The sequence below is a fragment of the Rosa chinensis genome, chromosome 2 (assembly GCF_002994745.2).
Source record: "Rosa chinensis cultivar Old Blush chromosome 2, RchiOBHm-V2, whole genome shotgun sequence".
Classification (NCBI taxonomy): Eukaryota; Viridiplantae; Streptophyta; class Magnoliopsida; order Rosales; family Rosaceae; genus Rosa; species Rosa chinensis.
Genome location: NC_037089.1, coordinates 12,549,785 through 12,569,810, shown reverse-complemented (window position 1 = coordinate 12,569,810; position 20,026 = coordinate 12,549,785). Strand labels below are relative to the sequence as shown.

Genomic DNA, 20,026 nt, shown 5'->3' with positions numbered 1-20,026 from the left:
ACTTTCAATCATAGTGGCCTATTTCTTATTTCAAACGTACAGGATTCTTCTTTATGCTTTAAAATCTAGTAACAAATGAAACCTTGAATGTGTAATACAAAGCTTTGATGAATAGTCTGTGTAGAAATGGTGATGCTGGAAAAGTCTTGCTAGTGTAGAACATTTAGCTTTAATTAATTCAATCTTAATTAGTGAAAGGTTTCATCTCAAAAAAATTAGTGAAAGGTTAGCAGGAAACTTTGTTAATTTCCATAGTTTGCTCAGGACACCCTAAAAAATGGTCTTTATGATAAATACAAGAAGAAGAGACTTATCATAAAAAGGAGAGACTTTTGTCAACAATGTAGGATTCATGGAAATTTCTGCTCAATTTCAGAAAATGCTGCATGATTGGTTTAAGCTCAAACCGCGTTAAGCTCCCTTCTCAAACACGCCCAGTTGACTTGGCTCTTCTCTAAGCTAGTTGTGAGAGAATTACCATGTTGCCTTTCTGAAACGAACCAACATTGGCTATATTGGTCACATAGACAAGGATGGTTTAGTAAATTGACTAAATTCCATTCTGAGCCTCTGGATTATAAACCTGCCTTTCTCTTCCACTTGAACTAAGCTTGCTTTCTAAAGATTTACAGGGTGCTGTTGTAAATGTCTATGTGATCGATCATACTCTCATCCGCATCAAAAGTTGGCAACTAAACAGTCATACAAAACCCAATTCATGTAAGTTCTACTTGCCCCAAACTCAATCCTATAATTTTGATTTTATTGGATTTTGTCAATCAATGAAATTGGGAGCATCAATACATGTGATACCTTATATGTTTATACTGAGAATTTTGCTTCTGAATTTGGAGTTGAATGGTTAATTTTTGATGAATTTACTTGGAAATTGGTGGGTGGAGTGGCCTCTCCATTATGCCTTCTGAAATGGTTTCCATTTGTTTGGGTTAAAGTCATTTTCCCTTTCAATCTGGTTTAGTTTGTTTTTCATATTTGTTTGCAAATGATGCAGTAGCTACCCATCTGTTTGACTATTTTTCTGTTTATTTGGAGTAGTTCACATTTTCTTTCCTTCAAACAAGTTGTGATTGCTTCAGTTCCACTCTTTTTCTGCTAAGCCATCTGGGTTCTTTTTTTGTCACAATTGAGGTTATTAACTAGTTTATTATTGGCCAGAATTTGGTTCCTTGATAAATAATTACGTGTTTAATGATCAGAACAGGATGTCTAAAATAACAGAAACTAAATGTTTTTTCCCCCATCTGTGTAGTGTTGTGGTGATTTGTTGGTAATACTTCAGGCACAAATGTGCCACTAGTTGTATTAATATTTAGGCTGGATGAGAATTCCGGCTAATTTAATCTACCTGCTTGAGACTGATTGAGTATATATGCTACAGATTGAATCCTACATCTATGCCTTTGACACTGGTCTGTTAACCCTATCTGGTCGCTGTATTAGTTTTATATTGTTAAATGATATGCTTCCGGCATATAGTCATTTTGTTTCATGATACAGCTTTTACCATTACTATGCCACTTTATCAAGGTTGAAAATATTGGTAGTTTGCATTTGCAGTTGGTAAAAGAATTTTTGTTTCTACATATTTGAAGGAGTTTTGTTTTCACATCCAATTCCATGTCCGCTGCACACTCTTCTTCATCAAGTTGACTAATTTTGTGCCTTAGATTATGATTTTGTGCCAAAGACCTTTGAAGTGATCTTCTGCTTGATATCACCAACAAATGCATTGCCATTTGCTTTGTTCCCTTCCCTGCAGAGATGCATTGTTTTTGCAGTTTCACACTTTGCTTAGGATAAGTTGATCCACTGTTAGAGTGAACAGATTCCTTCTTCTTTGGTGATTCAGAATCAAAAGATTAATTGAGTGTGCTTCCTTGTGGTGTTGATCATGCATTACTTTCTAGGCACCGAACATCAACTTGCATCTCTCTCCCTCCCTCCCCAGTCTCTCACTGTCACTGGCCTTGCTCTCTATTGTGCAAAGCTTTGGCCTCTTTTTTGTTACCAATTTTGAAAAATATGCTTTTTATAAGGATCAAGGGGTCAGGGGATTTGGAAACATTCATGTTGGAGTAGGAGCTTAATTTGATACTCAAATAGGGTGACTATAGAGTTGGCTATGATGCATGTATTCAGCTAGATTGATTCTAGGAAAGTAGGAATTAATGTTTGCTTAGCTTAGTTCCTGGGTAATTGGCTAAATATTGTGATTGTTCGTCTTGAGTTCTTTATAATTATAAGCCTCATGTACTCAAATCTTTATGCAATATGGAGAAGTCTTCTCTTCAACTTCCTAGGTCTTATAAATGCAACAAACACCAACTAAAATGCGAAGACTCAACAATTGATAGTATGTTAAATGAGTCTATATGCCAGATGTTGAAAATTTATGACATCCTTTTTCTGTTGATTTGCTTATTAGATTTGTGCAAGATGGTGGATGCTGTAGTAACTGTATTCTTGGAGAAACTGCTAGGAGCTTTATCAGAAGAGAGCCGCATTTTTAGTGAATTCAGGGACCATTTTGAAACACTACAAAATGAGCTTCTACTGATGCAAAGCTTTCTCAAAGATGCTGGGAGACTCAAGAGAAAGAATCAGACTGTTCGCAGCATTATGGCTAATTTGCGAGAACTGATTTACCAAGCTGAAGACATACTAGCAGATTGTCAACTTCACTCGAGTGATGATGTTCCAATTTCCAGTGGTTGGCTAATGTGCATCTACCCTTCAAGACTTCGGTTCCAGTATCAGACCGGAAAGAGCCTCGGAGAAATCAATAAGAAGATTGCCAACATTAAACAGAACATTTCATCCTATCTTGGAGTTCCACTTCTAAGCCAACTAGAGCCAATTGATGCACAAAATGAACTAATGCCTAGATGGAGTAGCCCTGTGTATGACCATACTCAAGTTGTTGGTTTGGAAGGCGATGCGAATAAGTTAAAGCAATGGCTGTTTGAAGCGAACAATGACATACTATCTATTGGAGTAGTGGGAATGGGAGGATTGGGGAAGACCACAATTGCCCAAAAAGTATTTAATGACAGGAGTGTTGAGGAGCACTTTGAAAGAAGAATTTGGGTATCTGTTTCTCAAACATTTACAGAAGAACAAATCATGAGAAGCATGTTGCGAAACTTGGGAGATGCCAGCGTAGGAGATGATAAAGGTGAGTTAATGAAGAAAATACATGAGTATCTCTTAGGCAAGAGATATTTGATTGTAATGGATGACGTGTGGAGCTTAGATGTCACTTGGTGGCTGAGGATTTATGAAGGACTGCCTAAAGGAAATGGAAGCAGCATAATTATTACGACAAGGATAGAGGAGGTTGCACAGAAGATGAGAGTGAAGGAAGAAAGATTACATTGGCCCAAATGCCTTAACAGAGATGATAGTTGGCTCTTATTTAGAAATGTTGCTTTTGCAGCTAGTGGAGGTGAGTGTATGCATTCAGAACTAGAAGATGTTGGAAAGGAAATCGTTGAAAAGTGTAAGGGCCTACCATTAGCAATCAAGGCAGTTGGAGGAATAATGTTATGCAAACCATTAAGGTATCATGAATGGAGGCGAATTGCTAACCATTTTCGTGATGAGTTGGCAGAAAATGATAACTCGGTTATGGCTTCTCTACAACTGAGTTATGATGAACTTCCATCATATCTGAAGTCATGTTTCCTTTGTTTGTCTCTTTATCCAGAAGATTGCATCATAACCAAAGATCAATTGGTGCATTGGTGGATTGGAGAAGGTTTTATTCCTCTCAGAAATGGTCGATCAGCAGTTGAAGCTGGGGAAGATTGTTTCTCTGGGCTAACAAATCGGTGCTTGCTAGAAGTGGTGGACAAGACCTATCATGGAACAATCTCCGCATGTAAAGTTCATGATATGGTTCGGGATGTGGTGATAACTATGGCAGAAGATGATGCATTTTTCAAGCCAGATGACACAAATTGCCGCCATTTGGGTATTACAACTAGCACGGTTCAGAAGGCGAACCATAAATTGCGAGCATTGCTATCTACAACTAAGACCGCAGAAGTGAACAAGATTTCTTCCAATAGTGGCACGAAGTTTTGTCAGTCTCAATACTTACGAGTAATGGATCTTTCCAGGTCAATCTTTGATACACCTCTCTCAAGTATTTTAAATCAGATTGGTTTTCTTCAACACTTGACTTACCTTAGCGTAAGTAACACACATCCATTGGTTCAACTTCCACATTCACTTGAGAAGCTTAGCAACCTTCAGATTTTGGATGCCAGCTATTGTCAAAACTTGAAGATACTCCCCTCCTGTATTGTGACTTTCAAGAAGCTAAGAGTCTTCGATGTAAGTCATTGTGGATCACTCAAATATCTACCTAAAGGCTTGGGAAGACTCTCAAATCTTGAGGTGTTATTGGGATTCAAGCCTGCTAAGTCAAGCCAGTTAGAAGGTTGCCGGATTGCTGAGCTCAGAAATTTGATTCGACTTAGAAGACTTGGGCTTCAACTAACTTGTTCCGATGAGATTGGAGACACTGAGGTCAATGTATTGGTAAATCTTCAAGAACTGCAACATTTGTCAATAAGTTGCTTTGATAGTCATGGTGATGACCTCATAACAAAGTTGGATAAGTTATTTCCTCCTCAACAGCTCCATGAGCTAAGTCTAAAGTTTTATCCAGGGAAGATGAGTCCTATCTGGCTCAATCCCATCTCACTTCCTATGTTGAGGTATCTTTCAATATCATCGGGCAATCTTGCAAAGATGAACGAAAGGTTTTGGGGAGATGACAATAGTGTTTGGAAAATTGAGGGCTTAATGCTGGAATCTCTCTCGGACTTGCAAGAAGAATGGGTGAAGGTTCAACACGTCATGCCATCATTAAGAGTTGTCACTGTAAGTTGGTGCCCTGAGTTGGTGTCTTTTCCCATAGAGGATATTGGGTTTAGAGGTGGTGTCTGGAAGTAGGAAGATTACAGAATACATGTCCTACTGTTGAATTTTAGCATGTCTCTGGAATTTTATCAATTCCCTTGGTAAAATGTACACATAAGCCATGGCAGATGTTGCAATATTGTTGTCATTATTTGATTTGTCAGATTGTATTAAATGTATATTACTATTCATCTATATAGATTTTCATTTGCAGTTTGCAATACCATGTTGCAGGCTTGTTCGATTCAGATAAATGAAAAGGATCGAAATTCTTGATCTAACCAAGTAAACATACATATTAGAAATCCCTGATGTCCATTATGTTTGCTCTCGCCATACATAAGATCTGTTACATCAGAAAGACTACAGTACCCAGCCTAAACATTCATGAGACCAGGGGAAGAGAGGCTGTCATACTCAATTATTTTCAAGAGAAGATTCTGAACCACTTCCATCGTCGCATTCTTCTCCACTTCCATCATCGCAGTTATCGCAACCGGATGAGATCCCTTTTTCTGCATCTTGATCAGCTCCTTGAGTTCCTTCATCACCAATTTTATTGTTCTCTTCCTTCTTTCTTTTCAGGAAATCAACAAGTCCTTCAAGAACAACATCAGCATCGTCACTCGTCAAGAGCTCCTCAGCAACCTCTGCAGGGGTTACCTCAGTGCTCTCTATTAAGCCTTCAATTTCTCCGCAAAGGTTATGAGGGTTGCTATCTTGAATGCCGAGGTAGTTAGAGGCCAAGATTCTGAACCCGCTCGCAGTGCAATACGACATGTGAATGTGCACATCCATTCGACCGGGACGCAACAATGCAGGGTCTAGTTTGTCCTGAAACTCAGAATTGATGACAAGACGAGAATTAAATATTGCTTTTTGAAAAATCTCCATTATTCTTGAAGTTCATATTTTTTCGAATCTCATTTTTACACTAGTCCGAAATGTTTTAATTTCACTTTTTTTTTTTATCTCAATATAGATTAGAATTAGTTGGCATGTCAAAACCTTACAAAAAAATAAATATGATCTAAAATCGTCCTATTTTTATTCTTTAATTGTCACATTCTCATCTCATAATTATAATTAAGTTGAGTACTGAAAATTTTTGTATACTTGTCACTTGGCAATAACAACCTACACTTGTAGAATGACTAGAATCACCAAACTTGGCCACCAAGTATACTTGGGCACAGTGCATGGCCAGCCAAATGAATTAATTAAACCTTTATCAGAATTGGATTATCCCTAAGACCATGACTTATCTAAAGAAATCTCATGCTTTTTTTTTTTTTTGAAAATGAGAGAAATCTCATGCTTTGCTGTGATGAGTCCCAATGAGTAATCCTATTTCAGCTAAGTGTGATGAGTCATGGTCAATGGGCATGACTTATCAACGTGTACTTGAGTTCCTTCATCACCAATTTTATTGTTCTCTTCCTTCTTTCTTTTCAGGAAATCAACAAGTCCTTCAAGAACAACATCAGCATCATCACTCTTCAAGAGCTCCTCAGCAACCTCTGCAGGGGTTACCTCAGTGCTCTCTATTAAGCCTTCAATTTCTCCGCAAAGGTTATGAGGGTTGCTTTCTTGAATGCCGAGGTAGTTAGAGGCCAAGATTCTGAACCCGCTCGCAGTGCAATGCGACATGTGAATGTGCACATCCATTCGACCGGGACGCAACAATGCAGGGTCTAGTTTGTCCTTATGGTTGGTGGTGAACACAATGATTCTCCCATCACCGCTGCTTGACCACAGACCATCTATGAAGTTCAGTAGGCCCGAGAGAGTAAACTGCCATTATCAAACACAATTCCAATACCCATATATTCATTAGAAATCAAATATATAAAAAAGTGATTAGTAGGTTAAGTACTTACATTGGTATTAGATTGTCGACTTTTCTCCTCTTTCCGGTTCTCTATTTGCACGCTGCAATCAATGTCCTCAATGACCAAAATAGAACGATTTGAAGAAGACAGCAGAATCCTCCTCAATTCACTGTTGTTGAAAATTCTACTGAGGTCCAAATCATGGACATCAAACTTGAGATAATTAGCCATGGCTGCAATCAAGCTTGATTTTCCAGTACCAGGTGGACCATACAACAAGTAACCTCTTTTCCAAGCCTTGCCAACCTTCTTGTAAAACTCCTTCCTCCTCAAGAACCTGTCCAAATCCTCGATAATCATTCTCTTGAGCTTGGGGTCCATAGCCAGTGTGTCAAAAGTTGAAGGGTGCTGGAGATCTATGGAACTACCCGAATTTTGGGAAGCAAGCTTGAGGACCTTTTCCTCTTGTCTAAGTGCATCAGCCCGATCCAACACATTGTGTAGGTACGAGTCTATCACCTCGACCTTGTGTTTCTTGTTGAAAGTAAGCTCAAACTTGCGCTTTTCCTTGTCACCACCCGGTCCACCCCCACCTTTTTTTGCTTCAGTGCACACATAACGCCACTTTAGTGTGATGTTGTCGAAGTAGTCGATGATCTCTTCGTTTCTGTCGATGGTAATGCTGAGAGTTTTCTGTCCGGGTGTTCTGCTCACTCGCAGACGCTCGTTGAGTGGACTGATCTTGGTCTTGAGGTAGACCTCCACGGCTTCATAGACTTGGTTTATCATATGACCACACTTCTCGTCCACGATGAGAGTGAGGTCAGCGGAGCGAGGGGCATAGAAGTGGTGGAGGATTGAGGACAAGTATGAGCGGAGTGGAGGAGGGATGAGTGACATGAGTTGGTCCGCCATGGACTTGACCAACATGATGAGTGCAGTGAAGGAAGCATAGGCGGAGAACAAGGACGATGCTGTTGTGGGCATCTCTCTGAGATTCAGAGGATACATTTTGAAGTTACTGGGATTATAGTTCTCCGAATATTCAGGTTTTGAGACAATGCAACCGACTGAGTGATGTGCTTGATTTATAGCTATAGTGACTAGTGAGCACCATTGTCTCTTAATTTATTAAACCATCCTTGTCCGTACGTGTGATGCATTTTGGCATTTAGCCACGTACTTCATTTCAGTTTCAGAGAGGCAATTATATGGTAATTCCCTCGCGATTCATTTTCTACAAAGACCCCAAGTCAACTGGCTCAATTATGCAGCATTCTCTGAAACAGAGGGAAATTTCCTTGAACCTTCGTGTAGGTTTGCTTTTCCTTTGCCTTAGCATGGAAGTTCATGACTTCATGCAAAGTTTTTATTTCGATTCCCACGGAAAAGCAAAAATAAGGTTTGCTTTTCCTTTGCCTTAGCATGGAAGTTCATGACTTCATGCAAAGTTTTTATTTCCATTCCCACGGAAAGCAAAAAAAGTTAATTAACAATATTTTTTCATTTCCTTTTTTATTTATCCTATTATTTAATAAATTCTGTCAATTAAAATAAAATATTTCAATAACTCTAAAAAACTAAAGAAAAACTTTAAAAAATCAACCTAATTATAAAAGCCGACTGTGATAAAATACAATTAAATAAACAAAATATCTATAATCCACTTTTATCCATCACTCTTCTCCTTCTGCCGTGACGATTTTCATACCACATGGTTACTAATATTTTCCCTCTCTTTAAAGTGTAACTTAGTTAAAATCGTAAATTAATGCCTTAAAAAAAAAGTTAGGTCGTAAAATTTTTACTCTCAAAATTTGATAGACTATCAAATAAATCGGAAGGTGAAAAAAGTTTGGAACATTGCAAAACTGAAGAAAGAGACGAATTGTACGGTTGTACCATATGGTCCCACTTATCACTTTGATATAATTGATTAATAATTTGGTATAAGGAATATTACATCTATATATTACATCATATAGGTCCCATTTGTCTCTTCAATTATAGTTTGATATCTGTCGGTGGTGATAAATCTTTATACGGCACAAGTCATGGATTCAAATGCGATATTCGGTAAAACTCAATAATAACCTTCAAGAAAAAATATGAAGTGTTCTGAGGACTATTAGAATTAGCCCAAGTTTGGTGGGAACATCTCCTTCCAGCAGTTCACATGAAAATGGTAGGAGAGGCTAGCAGTTTCACATGGGAGGCTCCAATCTCACATTCTATTCAACAGTCTCAAACAAAATAAAAAATTTATGATTTTTTTGCTTCAAAAAAATAGTACCTCCGGTTCATGGGAATTAGCCGATACACAGTGGAACCTCAAGGTATACACAAGCATCCCAGCACCTCTGGTCCTGGGGTTCTGGCGGATGCAGATCAGTCTCGGGTGAGCTTCAAAACCTTAGATGATCACATTAAGATTAAACGGCCTCCTTCTCCCTCTCGTATCCACTCTATTGTTTTGTAAATGATTCTGTACTCAAACGCAGAACACAGAGAATGAGATAAATCATAGCCTAATGTGTTTGGTTGACATCCTTGCAATTACTTATGTTCTGAATGTTTGCAAAATTGATGCGAAAATTTAGAAATGGGATTACTGATTTTTTTTTTCTTTTGATGAAATGAGTGATAGTAGAGGAGCAACCTCTCTAACACTCCAATTTATTAATCCAAAAAAAATGTGAATGACAACGGAGGGGGATCTTGATGTAGGACGAGAATGCGCCCAATTTAGCCAGAAAACTATAAAAGCAAAGAAGCGGCGTAGAATTAAGAAGAGTGATTGGAAAATAGGGAACTCACTCATAATGAGATTATTAGCCGCTGGAATATTCAAGAAGATTTGGTTTTGGACTTTCGAGTTACTCGTACAAAAAGTCAGGTTTTGATTTTGAATCAGATTTGACTAACTTTTGGCCAGAATATCCGTTTGAGACCCATGATAGCTTTCCAGAATGGGAACGACGAGTTCTTCAAGACTCACTTTAGTGAGCCCTATCAGATTTAGGCCAAAATTTATCGTCTTAATTATCCGATTCGTGATTTCATATTTTTAGGCTAGTTTTACATTCTTTTTATTTTAGGTTTTCTAGTTTATTTTGGATTTGTTTTGTTTTAATCCGTGGGCTTTAGGGTTTCATTGTTAGTCGCCCTAGGGTTTCTTTCCCATATATAAGCAACCTTAAACGGCTGCAGAACGATCTTTTATTATATTATCAATCAAAATTGAGAGTTTTCTCTTTTATCTCTGGTGGACTCCAGAATCTTTGTTTTAGGTTTATTGCTTGTAAACTTAGGGTTACTTCCGCCCGCGTCAGATCTAACCAACACTTCAGGAATAAACAAACAAAAACGAACAAGTTAACGAAATCTAAAAGGTGAAAGACCCAAACCATCACTCTCATAAAATGAAAAGACAAATGGAGGAGGCACATCCCACCATACTTTGCTCCGACAAAGATGTTCCATGATTAGCTAGAGCATCTGCTATCTTATTTCCTTCTCTAATTGTGTGAAGATTTGAAGTTCATTTGTGAGATCTTGTATAAGCAATTTAACCAACGTACTCAAAGTTGCATGCCAAGGCACAAATGAAGGAGAGCGAATACAATCAAGTACAGTAGATGAATCTACCTCCAGCCATAGTTGATTAGTAATGTAGCCACTAGATGTTATAATGTAGCAGCTCTCTGTCTTTGTTCCTTTTATAAACTAGATATGTAAAAAAAAATAGATGTTATTGTCCACAGAAGGTTGATGTAGCTCCCCTGATTCCTGATTTGATGTTTCCAAACTGCAATCAACTTCCTCATTCTCGATCGCCAAAATAGACTTATTCCTATAAGACATGCAGCATTATTTTCCAAAATTCAGAATTGCTGTAAAAGCTAGCAAGCTTCACGTAATAAACATCATTCTTAATTAATTAAGGTAATTAATTAATTAGCCATGGTTGCATCAAGCCAGACTTACAAATCCAATACTAAGTTCTCGTGTACATATTGGCTGATCCTAAGACAGTTAGCCCTCCACGACTGATATGCATGCATTTTCTCAAATTTGCCCAACTTTTGTGGAGCTCATTAATTTCAAGAGCTAGTCATATATATATATTTGAAAACCCTTCAGGTAATCAACTCTTCTTGAGCTTGCATTCATAAGTTTAGAAATCAAATTACGTGAGTTATTTTATCAGAAAGATTACAGTAGTCATAACAAAAAAGGAAACAGCACCTAATGTAGGATTAGATACAATTTATTCAGCGCCTCTTTTCCTGCGTCTTAATTTGTTGCTTCAATTTCAGCTTTTTTAGTCCCTTCATCCCTTGTACTATTGCTCGCAACCTCCACCTCCTTTCTTTTGAGGAAATTAACAAGTCCTTCAAGAGCAACATCAGCATCATCACTCTTCATTAGCTCCTCAGCAATCTCTGCAGGGGTCACCTCAATGCGCTCTATCAACCCTTCAATTTCTCCGCAGAGGCGATGAGGGTTGCTCTCATGAATGTCCAGGTAGTTAGAGGCCAAAATCCTGAACCCACTCACAGTGCAATACGACATATGAATGTGCACATCCATTCGACCAGGACGCAACAATGCAGGGTCTAGTTTGTCCTTGTGGTTGGTTGTGAACACAATAATTCTTCCATCAGCGCAGCTTGACCACATACCATCTATGAAGTTCAGTAGTCCCGAGAGTGTAAACTGCCATTATCAAACACCAAGCCAATTCTCATATATTCGTTAGAAATCAAATATATAAAAGGGTGCCTAATAAATAATTTAATATAGATTACTCAGTACTCACGTTGGTGTCAGATTGTTCACTTCTCTTATCTTCCCGGTTTTGTGCTTCCACAGTGCAATCAATATCTTCAATGACTAAAATAGAACGATTGGATGTAGACAGCATAATCGACCTCAAATCCGAGTTGCTATAAACACTCGAAAGCTCCACATCATAAATATCAAACTGGAGATAATTGGCCATGGCTGCAATCAAGCTTGATTTTCCAGTACCAGGTGGACCATAAAGCAAATACCCCCTTTTCCAAGCCTTGCCAACCTTCTTATAAAACTCCTTCCTCCTCAAGAACCTATCCAAATCTTCGATAATCATTTTCTTGATCTCAGGTGCTATAGCCAATGTGTCGAAAGTTGAAGGGTGCTCAAGATCTATTGAATTATCCGAATTTTCGGAAGTAAGCTTCAGGACCTTTTCCTCTTGTCTAAGTGCATCAGCCCGAGCCAACACATAGGGCAGGTATGAGTCCGTCACCTCGGTCTTGTGTTTCTTCTGGACAGTCAGCTCAAATTTACGCTTTTCCTTGTCACCACTTTTTTCTGCTTCAGTGCACACATAACACCACTTCAGTGTGATGTCGTTGAATGTGTCCATGATTTCTTCGTCTCTGTCGATGTTAATGCTGAGAGTTTTCTGTCCGGGTGTTCTGCTCACTCGAAGACGCTCGTTGAGTGGGCTGATCTTGGTCTTGAGGTACACCTCAGCGGATTCATAGACTTGGTTTATCATGTAGCCACACTTCTCGTCCACGATGAGAGTTAGGTCAGAGGAGTGAGGGGTGTAGAAGTGGAGGAGGATTGAGTACAAGTATGAGCGGAGTTGAGGGGGGATGAGTGACATGAGTTGGTCCGCCATGGACTTGACCAACATGATGAATGCGGCGAAGGAGGCATAGGCCGAGAACATGGACGATGCTGTTGTGGGCATGTCTTTGAGATTTAGAGGATACATATTGTAGTCGCTGGGATTGTAATTCTCTGAATATTGAGGGTTTGGGACAATGGAAGGAACTGGGATGTGCTTGATTTATAGCAAGTGCGCTGGATCATGAGGAGCAATCTTGGACTATTGTCTAAGTGATGCACGTAGCCACTAGTGGAATTTACTATACCATCATTGTCTATGTGTATGTGATACATCTATCTAAATGAGGATGGCATTTCTGGTAACTCCATCACAATTCAATTTCTCTACAGAGCAAAGACCCCAAGTCAACTGACTTCTGAGTATGCAGCATCCTCTGAAACTGAGGAGAGATTTCCATGAACCTTCCTGTAGGTTTGCTTTTCCTTTGCCTTAACATGGAAGAGTTTTGTTTTGTTTTGTTTTCTTATTTTTTATGTTATATCTTTCCTTACATGATGGAAGATGATGCAATGCTACATATTCCACCTAAAAAATATAAAAAATAAAAAGAAAGGAAATTTTCATAGGTTTCCAACTGTACATCACTATGATATTATTGATTGGTAATTAGATTTACATAACAAATACATAAATGTGATATAAGTCCCTTTTTTTTTTTTTCCCTCTCTTCAAGATGATAGATCATAGTTTGACATACTTATGTCTGACGGTGAACTGGTGATAAGTCATGTTTGGTTTTGGCGATGATAAACACCTATTTAGCTAAACGGGTTTAAGTGTTGCATTTAGCCCAGTTAGGTGGGAAGCTCAATCTCCCAAGCGTTGTTGTACCAATAAAAGAGGCTAACAACGTTCATGCAAGCTAGCTAGTGAGGTTAACGATGTCCACGCGACTTCCATTCCCATCAATCTAGACGGTGTAGACACTATAGTGCTGAACGAGGAACGCTCCAAAAAAAACCCGCAATAATGGCAGTGCTCTCAATGGGACTACCCATCCATAATGAGATCTAAGCCCAAAGGCCCAATCTCCTATAGATGGGAGAGAAACCCACGACCCGCTTCCCATCTAGCCTCACAGAATCTCTGTTCCGGGTTTTGGTGTATATATGCTGATGCTCTATGTATGGTTTTAAACTTTGATTCTATGTTCGGTTGGAACCAAAAGGAGGAGATGAAATTCTTCTTAATATGTTTGGTTTAATCCAATGTCTGCTTGGAGTTACTGCAATTGACCATCCTTGCAACTAATCATGTTCCGAATTTCTAAATTGATAAAAATTGATGCTACTCTTACAGTCTTACAGACTACTGATGGCTTAATATATAATGAACATGAACACACTACAGATGCTTTGGATAGAAACTCAACCCTTTATATCTCCAATTTAAGCACCTGAGATGCTTTGGAGACAAATTCAAGAAAAACTCTACTTGCATTTTCATTCCTAAGTTGCGAAACTGAGTTCTGCAAGTCATTACATCAGAAAGATTTTAGTAGCAACTAGCATAAGGGACAACAAAGAGGAGATCACTAAATCTAGGATTACATCCAAATCATAGAAGAGACGAGCTCAAAAACAAAATGTCTCAAAAGGGTATATATATGGTTATCCAAGACTGGAAAATTCAAGAAACGAAGATGCAAAATTGATCACCAAGTAATTCAAGCCTGTTTTCTCTCTGCATCTTCATTTGTTTCTTCAATTTCAATGTTGTTAGTCCCCCGACTCCCCTCATCGTTTATTTTACTCCTCTCGGATTTCTTTCTTTTGAGGAAATTGACGAGTCCTTCAAGAGCAACATCAACATCATCACTCTTCATAAGCTCCTCAGCAATTTCTGCAGGGGTAACCTCAGTGCTTTCTATCAAAGCTTCAATTTCTCCACAAAGACGATGAGGGTTACTTTCATGAATTCCAAGGTAGTTAGAGGCTAAGACCCTGAACCCGCTCGGGGTGCAATACGACATGTGAATGTGCACGTCCATTCGACCAGGACGCAGCAATGCAGGGTCTAATTTATCCTTGTTGTTGGTGGTGAACACAATAATTCTCTCGTCACCACAGCTCGACCACAGACCATCTATGAAGTTCAATAGGCCTGAGAGCGTTACCTGCAAACATCAAAAGATTCAAAACACCATGTCAATCCCAACTGAATGTACACTAATTAGAAACGAAATATATAAAACGAGATATTAGATATATATAGATTACTTACCCCCCTGGTGTTAGATTGTTCATTATCATCCTCCTCAGATTCCCTATTTTGTATGTCCACAGTGCAATCAATATCCTCAATGACCAAAATAGAACGATTTGAGGTAGACAGCATTATCCTCCTCAATTCCGAGTTGTTATAAACACTAGTAAGCTCCAAATCATACACATCAAACTTGAGATAATTAGCCATGGCTGCAATCAAGCTTGATTTGCCAGTACCAGGTGGACCATACAACAAATACCCTCTTTTCCAAGCCTTGCCAACCTTCCTATAGAAGTCCTTCCTCCTCACAAACCTATCCAAATCCTCGATAATCGTCCTCTTAAGCTCGGGGTCCATAGCTAATGTGTCGAAAGTTGATGGGTGCTCCAGATCTACTGAACCCGAATGCTGGGTCAGCTGGGAATCAAGCTTAAGAACCTTTTCCTCTTCTCTAATTGCATTAGCCCGAGCCAACACATGTGACAGGTACGAATCTATCACCTTGGTCCTGTGCTTCTTGGGAAAAATCAGCTCAAACTTACGCTTTTCATCATCACCACCAGAACCACTATTCTTGTCTTCAGCGCACACAAAATGCCACCGAAGCTTAACGCCATCGAAGAAATCGATGATTTCTTGGTCTTTGTCAACGGCAATGTTGAGACTCTTCTGCCCTGGTGTTTTGGTCACTCGGAGACGCTCATTCGAATCACTAATCTTGGTCTGGAGGTAGACTTCCGCTGCTTCATAAACTTGATTGTTGATGTAGCCACACTTCTCATCAATAATGATTGTCATGTCCAACGATCGAGGGGAGTAGAAGAATTGGTGAATAAATGAGTAAATATATGAACGCAACTCAGGAGGAAGGAGTTGGTCCACCATGGAGCGGACCAACATGATGAATGCCGCCATTGAGGCATAGGCCGAGAACAAGGACGAAGCCGAGGTGGGCATGTCTTTGAAATCGAAAGGATACATTGGAAATGTGACAGTGAATCTCTGAATTCAGGTTATGGGACGAGGGATGAAGACGAAGGTGTATGTAATGATTTATAGTGAGTTGGATGAGTAAAAGTTTCGGACAAATATCGAATAGGCATATATGCAAATTGTGTCTGCTTAGGTTTTGCTTAGGTTCTAAGTATTGTCATGATATGTCAGTGTTCAAGCCGTGTGGAGAATTCACATTTCCCATATGGGCTATGGACAATTCTTGGCTACGCCTAAGATGGCACTTAACGGAAGGGCAAAATGGTCATTTAACATTTCACAAAAGACAAGCCAGATGTAGTGGGTAAAAAGAAAATCTTTACCGCAGCCACATCCCTCTCAACAAGGGGCGAAGTGGTCATTTAACATTCCACGCGGTGCTATTCCTCTCACCTGCCACTCTCACCTGCCAATCAGTCGTATTGTCACCGACATATCTGAAATTCAAGGTAAGTTGCAGAACTGAAACTCCCGATCTACACTGAAACTTAAGGAAAGTTGTAGCAAGCGGCGATCAAGTACCAGAAAAATAATAGATTAGAAGAAGATAGAGGATGAGGAATAGATGCTTGCGATGAGATAGAAGATGAAGGTTTGGAAGTTGAAGACGATGATGGTGGCTGAAGGTTGAGATTCGAAGAGCTCTGAAACTCTGAAAGCTCAAGAGTCTCTGTGTTTCCCTGAGATTCGAGGCTTTGGTTCATTTGGTTCTCTGTTTCTCAAACCGCGGCAGCCATCACCATCAAACTAGACTAGTTATAAATCACACCAACAAAAACCAGAATCATTCTCCATCAAAATCGAATCATCCAACCCCAAAAACAACGTACGAATCATGAAAGATTTTTAAGAAGAAACAAATTAGCCAAGGAAAATAACAAGTTAACAGCCAAAACCAATAATCCGTGTCTCCAAAATAAGTTAAACTCTAAGATTACAGCAGCAACAAAAACCATAACCGATCTCCATCAAAACCGAAACAACTGGTTCTCTATTTCTCAAGATAAATCTGAGGGGAAGACTATAAATATTAAATTCATGATAACAATTGTGTGTTAGCAGCAGGGGTGCGTTGGCTAAGGCAGAAGAAATCAAGAGTGGCGACCTGGGATCAAGCCACCTCATTCCCTTTTGTTGTTGCTGTTGTTTTTTTTTTTTTTGTTGATTTTTTTTTTCTTAATTCATAATAAACTCAATTTTTTAGTTTAAAATTGGTGGTTATTGTTCTATGACATTAGTGACTTAAAAATGAATTGGAAAGAAAAATTTAAAATAATTAAAAAAATTAAACTTGAATACTTGATTAAATTTCATTAAATATAACATTAAAGTGTTTAGAAAAACTAATCGTGAAGATCAAGTTTAATGAGTTCTTATATATGGATAATAGAGGTTTACCGAGCAATGGTCATGAAAAGTACTCTCATAGTATGAATGATGGATTGTCAAATTGTGTTTTAGTTTTAGTAAAAACGAGACATCGATTGACCAAGTGGACCAAGTGAATGGTTGTTGAGACGAAATCGAATTTGGAGAATATTGTGAAAATGAGCACAAAACGTCTCAGTCATTGCATCCAACGGTCAGTTCCCACAATGTCTAATGTCTTCATGGGGTTGCCTTTAGAGGAATGTATTTAATAAATATAGTGTTATTAAGTTGTCATTGATTGACCATTTGAATCGAAATTAAAACGATTATGAAATTGGTTGATTTTTTTTACAATAAACATAAAATATTTCAATAATCTCATCCAACGGTTGGTCTAAAAAAAATCAATTTCCTCCTATTTGTCATTTTTGAAAAGTTTACATCACTATATAAGCAATACACAAGTTATACAACATTAGTAAGCACATAGGTATTTCTAGTGATTTGCAAACACTGAATTAAAAATCGATAGATTTGATATTACACATGCATTTAACTCATGTTAATAGGTACGGTGAACAAAAATTAACTCATTTGGCCTTCGTTTTCATATTGGTCAAAGGGGCCCAACACAATATGCAATTACGCTTCTCTAAGGGGAGTCGAATTATGGGAAGAGAAATGTCCCTAATTTTTTACATAGGTTGATACACCTTGTCCCCAGGAGAGTGTGAGCGCTAACAGATCAAAAAAAGAAGTTCTGAGGGAATGGTTACAAGTGTTTTAGGTTGATGAATATTTAGAATTTAGGTTTGACCATGAGGATCGAGACCAAAAGAATGACGAAAACAAGTCAATTTTTTACTATAGCCATATTTACCAGCCTTGATCACATCCAACGGTCGAATTTGTCAAATTCTATTTCTTTCACCTTGTTCATCTTGGAAGGTAAAATTTTCTCTACAACCAATAAACATGCTATATAACACTAATGACGAAGTGTTGTTAGCTCAGTAGTTAAAGCACCCACTACCTAATGACGAAGTCATGAGTTCGAGTCACCATGGGGGTAGGAGTGAAATCCTTTGTCAAATTCTTTTTCTTTCACCATGTTCATCTTGAAAGGTATCATTTTCCCTACAAGTCTACAACTAATAAACATGTTATACTACATTAGTAGACTATAAGGATTTTGTGCGATCCAAAATTTTGGGACATTTATCTCATTGTGATTCGGCTCTCTTTATGAAAGTATAAACATTTATAGAATTGGCTGCTTTGAGAGATGTTGAAACGATGATGGACTGGGTTAATATTTTTACCTAATGCATATTACTACTCAATAAGCACATAGAAAATTTTTAATTTATCGATTTTAAATTTTATTTTTTCTTTGAATTTCACAAAATATGAAAAAATATGCCTAATATGGAAAAAGTCCATCTCGACTGTTGAAATAAAAATGCATATATTTTTTTATTATAAAAATAATTACGCATTTTAATATAATCCAAGCAATGTGTAGTTTATTATAATTTTTTACAAAATTTGTTACTGAAACAAAATTTTAAACAAAATAAATGTGGCGTTTTTAAGATAAAGAAGTAAATGGAAATTTTTTATTGAAACTTCTTAGACTTTTTGACCTACGAGAAATATTTTTTAAAATATTCTTGATATAAAATATTCAATTTGAATGTTGGATAATAAATTACGGGATGCGACGAGTTTGTGAAATTTTTTTGGATATCCGAGCTAATTATTATGAATTTATAAAATTTAAAAAATTATGTAAATTCATTTTTAATAAAAGAAAATTCGCTGTGCGATCTGAACCATTAACTCTAATAACCGTCTAATCTAGACCGTTGACTCCATGTATATAGTGACTAGATCTATTTGAAGCAAACAGAAAAGGGCTTGATCGGATCAATCATCCCAGATGCTCGACCCATTTCTTGTTCGCCGACCCGCCTAAGTAACCCGATCGGGACTCTGGGGTACGGCCACTAAGCGGCGGCGCACGGCTCTCAATCGATTCAGCTCCTTGCTGCGGTTCCGCTTCTAATCTCGGTTGGTCCATTGAATGGGTGTAGAGAGAGAATCGAAGCCGACGAGTTCTGTGTTTTACGGCGATTTCCCTGCAATATCCCGACCCGACGACGGTTTACAATGCATGAAGTATGGAACTTAGTCTACTTTTCATGATGTACACGTTTTTATACGTGGTTTTTGATTTCGATTAATTTTGGAAAAGTTGCCATTTTAGTTGATTACAGCCACCGCCGAGACCACTGCTCACAGTGGCGGTTTGGCTTTTCTGTGTTCGTTCATTTCAGACCAAAATTGACCATTTGAAAAACTTAGACACTAACTCAGGACCCTTTACATGCATACCAGCAGAATCTGAAAACCATAGTCTTCACTTCACTCATATGATTCATGATGGGTCTCCCGTTGCGCCGCTTAATTTTGTCATTGAAGCTCGTCGTCGCAGGTACACTTCCTTCCAATCTCAGTCTTCCTTTTAGGAAAACGGTGGAGCCACCATAGTTGAGAGCCGCCCACATGAGGCTATCCCGGCCTAAGCCGAAGACGAGGAAGTTGCAGGGCGTCCTCTTTGCTAGGATCCTTGCTGATACTAATATATCTTTGAAGGTTTGTTGTGGGGTGATGTTTGTGGTGGCGTAGTGGATGAGGGCGTTGGCTAAGGAAGGTGGGGTATTTGTGCATGTGGGAATGAAGGGTACTTCAAGTGATAGGCATTTTGGGGCTTGAGGTTGATGATCAGTAGTTGAATTTGAAAGGTGGGTTTCTGAGATCGTGGTGGATGATGAAGATGGGGTTTTCAGAGAAGATGAGAGGTTTGATATGAGTATAAAAAATTGGCTTTTTGGGTTCGGCGACAATTCATTCATATGATTCAAGTTGGCATGTGGGATTTGTCATGAAAACCCTTCGGATTTTACCGTAACGGTTTGGTTTT

The 20,026-nt window shown here is 38.5% G+C and overlaps 5 protein-coding genes across 8 annotated transcripts; 1 reads left to right on the top strand and 4 right to left on the bottom strand.

The window, feature by feature from the left end:
- The first annotated feature begins 457 nt into the window (after positions 1-457).
- On the top strand, positions 458-5,176 carry LOC112189056 (disease resistance RPP13-like protein 4). The gene is made up of 2 exons (XM_024328320.2): positions 458-720; positions 2,447-5,176. The coding sequence occupies exon 2, from the start codon at positions 2,458-2,460 to the stop codon at positions 4,981-4,983; it is 2,526 nt and encodes an 841-aa protein (XP_024184088.1). The 5' UTR covers positions 458-720; positions 2,447-2,457; the 3' UTR covers positions 4,984-5,176.
- A 26-nt stretch (positions 5,177-5,202) lies between these two features.
- Positions 5,203-7,941, bottom strand: LOC112189057 (AAA-ATPase At2g18193). Of its 4 annotated transcripts, none has more exons than XM_024328321.2 (3): positions 6,831-7,941; positions 6,655-6,747; positions 5,203-5,784 (listed from the first exon to the last, which is right to left on the bottom strand). In XM_024328321.2, exons 1-3 carry the CDS (start codon positions 7,791-7,793, stop codon positions 5,368-5,370), a joined length of 1,473 nt encoding a protein of 490 aa, XP_024184089.1. In that variant the 5' UTR covers positions 7,794-7,941; the 3' UTR covers positions 5,203-5,367. The 4 variants fall into 4 exon arrangements, with proteins under 4 accessions (XP_024184089.1, XP_024184090.1, XP_024184091.1 ...); XM_024328322.2 differs by having other exon boundaries at positions 6,655-6,744; positions 6,831-7,940; XM_024328323.2 differs by lacking the exon at positions 5,203-5,784 and having other exon boundaries at positions 5,951-6,747; positions 6,831-7,936.
- A 2,979-nt stretch (positions 7,942-10,920) lies between these two features.
- LOC112189058 (AAA-ATPase At2g18193) lies at positions 10,921-12,840 on the bottom strand. Its single transcript, XM_024328325.2, has 2 exons — positions 11,605-12,840; positions 10,921-11,501 (listed from the first exon to the last, which is right to left on the bottom strand). Exons 1-2 carry the CDS (start codon positions 12,550-12,552, stop codon positions 11,079-11,081), a joined length of 1,371 nt encoding a protein of 456 aa, XP_024184093.1. The 5' UTR covers positions 12,553-12,840; the 3' UTR covers positions 10,921-11,078.
- A 968-nt stretch (positions 12,841-13,808) lies between these two features.
- Positions 13,809-16,674, bottom strand: LOC112186858 (AAA-ATPase At2g18193). The gene is made up of 2 exons (XM_024325399.2): positions 14,692-16,674; positions 13,809-14,584 (listed from the first exon to the last, which is right to left on the bottom strand). The coding sequence occupies exons 1-2, from the start codon at positions 15,655-15,657 to the stop codon at positions 14,135-14,137; spliced, it is 1,416 nt and encodes a 471-aa protein (XP_024181167.1). The 5' UTR covers positions 15,658-16,674; the 3' UTR covers positions 13,809-14,134.
- A 2,270-nt stretch (positions 16,675-18,944) lies between these two features.
- LOC112186859 lies at positions 18,945-19,981 on the bottom strand. The gene is made up of 2 exons (XM_024325401.2): positions 19,438-19,981; positions 18,945-19,181 (listed from the first exon to the last, which is right to left on the bottom strand). The coding sequence occupies exons 1-2, from the start codon at positions 19,956-19,958 to the stop codon at positions 18,974-18,976; spliced, it is 729 nt and encodes a 242-aa protein (XP_024181169.1). The 5' UTR covers positions 19,959-19,981; the 3' UTR covers positions 18,945-18,973.
- Between the last annotated feature and the right edge of the window lie 45 nt (positions 19,982-20,026).